General features: G+C 34.8%; 3 protein-coding genes across 3 annotated transcripts in view; 2 read left to right on the forward strand and 1 right to left on the reverse strand.

Moving 5' to 3' along the window:
- LOC106108206 (eyes absent homolog 2) overlaps nt 1-1,339 on the forward strand; it is a 44,843-nt gene extending 43,504 nt beyond the window's left edge. Inside the window, exon 12 of the mRNA XM_013289305.1 lies at nt 1,334-1,339. Within this exon, the coding sequence (XP_013144759.1) occupies nt 1,334-1,339 (6 nt within the window). The remainder of the gene's footprint in view (nt 1-1,333) is intronic.
- A 237-nt stretch (nt 1,340-1,576) lies between these two features.
- LOC106108260 lies at nt 1,577-2,317 on the reverse strand. Its single transcript, XM_013289364.1, has one exon. The coding sequence runs from the start codon at nt 2,206-2,208 to the stop codon at nt 1,681-1,683; it is 528 nt and encodes a 175-aa protein (XP_013144818.1). The 5' UTR covers nt 2,209-2,317; the 3' UTR covers nt 1,577-1,680.
- A 141-nt stretch (nt 2,318-2,458) lies between these two features.
- Nucleotides 2,459-3,526, forward strand: part of LOC106108207 (intraflagellar transport protein 52 homolog) — a 3,454-nt gene continuing 2,386 nt past the window's right edge. The window contains exons 1-3 of the mRNA XM_013289306.1: nt 2,459-2,634; nt 2,876-3,093; nt 3,230-3,365. Of these exons, the coding sequence (XP_013144760.1) occupies nt 2,519-2,634; nt 2,876-3,093; nt 3,230-3,365 (470 nt within the window). The 5' untranslated portion in view covers nt 2,459-2,518. The remainder of the gene's footprint in view (nt 2,635-2,875; nt 3,094-3,229; nt 3,366-3,526) is intronic.

Raw genomic sequence — 3,526 nt, forward strand, 5'->3', positions numbered from 1 at the left:
GGTACCATCTCGCACTCCGACATCGCCGCGCTCCACAACGCACTGGACATGGGCTTCTTATGATCTGCTGCTGCCCTGGTACCATCTCGCAACACCCACGAGTGCTTCAAATGATTTGCTGTTATCCTGGTACTTGGATATTGTACAATATACATTGTAGGCTTATTTATTTCACAATCCCTCTGTCTTATATACTCTGTAATTTGTTGGTATTCTTTTTCTTCTTCTGTTCAATACGAACATAAATGTCCCCTATGTCATATCCTCCTGAGAATCTTTTACCTCCTACAAATCTCTGCTATCCTGGTACTCATTATTTAAAAATATTTCTATTTAAAAGTCAGACAGTAGTTATTTTCATATTATCTCGTTTAGTTAATAATTAAGTTCCATTTATAAGTACATTTTTCGTGTTTATTTCAATCATAAAACGATGTATTTTGTTAATAAAAACATACAAAATAACTTATAAAATATTATTTAGTTTTAAAAGCTCAAAGTCAGCTCAAAACATACGAAAAAAAAATTAGAATTTTTTGTAAATAATAATAGCTCATATCGTAATTTCATTCCTACTAAATAGTTTATTGTAAATATTTTAGGTGATTTTGGCGGAAATAATGTGTGTCTATAAAAAACACAACTTTTCAACTATTTAAATGTTACAATTTTTATTTTTTATTATATTATACAAAAGTAAACACGAATATCAAATTATAAATAAATCCATTTAGTTTAATTTGTAATAAAATAAACATTTTAATTATTATTTTTAATCAAATATAATATGTTCCTGACTAACAGCACAATTACTTTTTTACACAATAAAAAATAACTGGTTAATTATCTAATATGCTTAGAAAAACGGCTATAGTTGAAATAACGGTTACAATTTATTTTATCTGCGCTTACAAATATTTTTAATCTTTACTGCTTTTAAAATAAGGCTGATTTTCGTGTTTTGATACATTGTTATTGTCTTAATTCTAATCAAAGAGTAAATTAAACGGTTATAACTTTTTTTTTAATTGGCCACAAATATTGATGTATTTGAAGTTAGCTAAAGGTACAGCTATCTCTGTCACACTTATTGAAATGTATACGTTGTCTCGCTTACTCGTAAAGATGCAATATTGCAGCTGTTTCATGTTTAATATTTGTGGTCGTCAGTAAATGTTCCTTAGGAAATGTCTAAATATCTCTTTAGATTGTCTGAAAATGTACATAATATTACACTTTCAAAATTATAGACGAAATTGTAAATGGAAAGTAGCAATATTTTTATTTTAAATTAGTTAAAATTGTTTTAAACGAATTGGTAATGTAAATACAGATGTAGGAATTAGTTTAAATTGCTACGTGGCGGAAAGATTTTGCGATAATTGCGGCTAATTGTAAATAAAAATATATATTATATTATTTGATCATTTACTTGTGTTTTATTTTTTTAATCCTATAACCAATGACAGACTTTTATAAACCTACTTTCGCCCGCGACTCCATCCGCGTGGAATTAACAAAACAAAACAGTACAAAACAGTAGCCAATGTGTTCTTACAGACTATCCTCTACATCTATACCAAATTACATTGAGATCCGTTCAGTAGCTTAGGATGCCAACTCTAACTTCCATCCATCTAATCTTTCGCAAGTAGATAGTAAGATAGAGATTTCATCTAATTACTTTTGTTGTACGTCACCAAACTTGATATGATGGTCGATGTCTGCAATGTCTCTGCATGCGGCCGAGGGCAGCCAGCTCAGCACCGCGTTCTTCCCGTACTGCTCCAGGTCGGAGACGCCTTGCGAGGACACCAGCGCGCCGTCGCCGCGCACCACCAGCAGCTGCGGCAGACACGTCACCTCGTGCATGTACCGCAGCTCCAGCACCAGGGGGTCAGCGACGCGCAGAGTGAGCCAGTCCGGCTGCTCGCGGTACGCGGCCGCCGCCTCCTGCGCCGTCTCGTCCATGGGCACGTAGATGACCTCCAGCGGCAGGTGCAGGTCGCTGATGTCGCGGTAGATGCGGCAGAAGCGAGCGATGATGCCGTCTCTGTCGACGCCGCGCGATGTGAAGAGGAGGGCGATAGCGGGCGCGCTGCGCAGGCGGGCTGCGGGCACGCGCTCGCCGCGCTTGTTGTACACCGCCGCCTTCTCCACCCAGTTGTATGGAGCGCACACTGCTTCTGTGTCTATACTCGCTGACATATTTGGTTCATTTATTAACTATGATTGTGGATATCTAATAAATCTATTTTAAACACTTAAAAGTTTAATGCAAAAAAATGTTTTATTTATGTGTATATTATAACGTTTATTGTCATTGTCATTTGTCAACATATAGATTAACGTAATCAAGACAATTTTATTTTTACAGTAGGAAAATCCAGTATTCCTAACACTGGCAACAATCTTTGTTTTGGTAACCGTTGCTAGGCAACTGTAATGCTGACAAAGTGTAAACAATAAAGATTTTAGTAAATAAATTCCTTATAAATAGAAATAAAGTACTTTTAAGATGAAGTCAGTAGTAAATACGATATTATTCGACGTGTCTAAGAACGAAATGTTTAAAATAAACGAAAACTATAAAATGCTGCATCGCAAACTGAAGACAACATGGAAGGTTATGATGTTAGTACATTTTTTTTAATTTGAAACTAAATTCACAACTTCATTTTATTTATTTGCGATATCTAAGAAACAGTTTAAGCAATTGTCGCCTTTACAAAGCTAAAAAAAGATTTCATTTTAGTTTTACAACTAAATTAAAAAAAAAACACTATTTTTTTAATGCACGCTAAAAATTATTTTATCCCAACTCGATTCTATTAAATAATTCTAGTCATATGTGGTTAAAAGAAGATAATTCCAGCAATCGTGAAGAACTAACACAGAACATTTTAGAAGACGTCCAGATCCTCGTGGTACCAGGGCCGCAGAACGTGTTCACAGATGACGAACTCGCGTGCCTCAAGAGTGTGGTCGAGAGGGGGGATTCCGTTCTTGTGATGATGACAGATGGGGGAGAGGAACGTATGAACACTAATATTAACTTCTTTCTAGAAGAATATGGTATTGTTGTTAACAATGGTAAGTCATACTATAGTCATAATAATATCATTATTATTCTTAGATACGTTAATTGAGTGCTTAGTGTAGATTTGTCATTACTAAATCTATGTTTTGAGGCTTTTTAAATTAGAGTTTTAATTGAACGACTTTTCAGACTGCGTGGTTCGCGCTAAATACCACAAGTTCTACCACCCAAAGGAGTGTCATATTTCTAATGGCATCCTGAACCGTGGTGTCATGAAATACATCATGAAAATGCCAAACTATAGCGTTGAGAGCGACGACTTTTTGTGAGTAATGCATTTTTTTATCCAATTTTCTTTTAAAAATTCATATTAACAATAATATCACGGATATTGGAAGATAACTGCTGTATCTATTAGTTTCCCTTCGTAAATATAACACTAAGGGTCTTTTTAAATTGCAATTATGTCAATTACTAACAGAGAAG

The sequence above is a fragment of the Papilio polytes genome, unplaced genomic scaffold (genome assembly GCF_000836215.1).
Source record: "Papilio polytes unplaced genomic scaffold, Ppol_1.0 DF821733.1, whole genome shotgun sequence".
Taxonomy (NCBI): Eukaryota; Metazoa; Arthropoda; class Insecta; order Lepidoptera; family Papilionidae; genus Papilio; species Papilio polytes.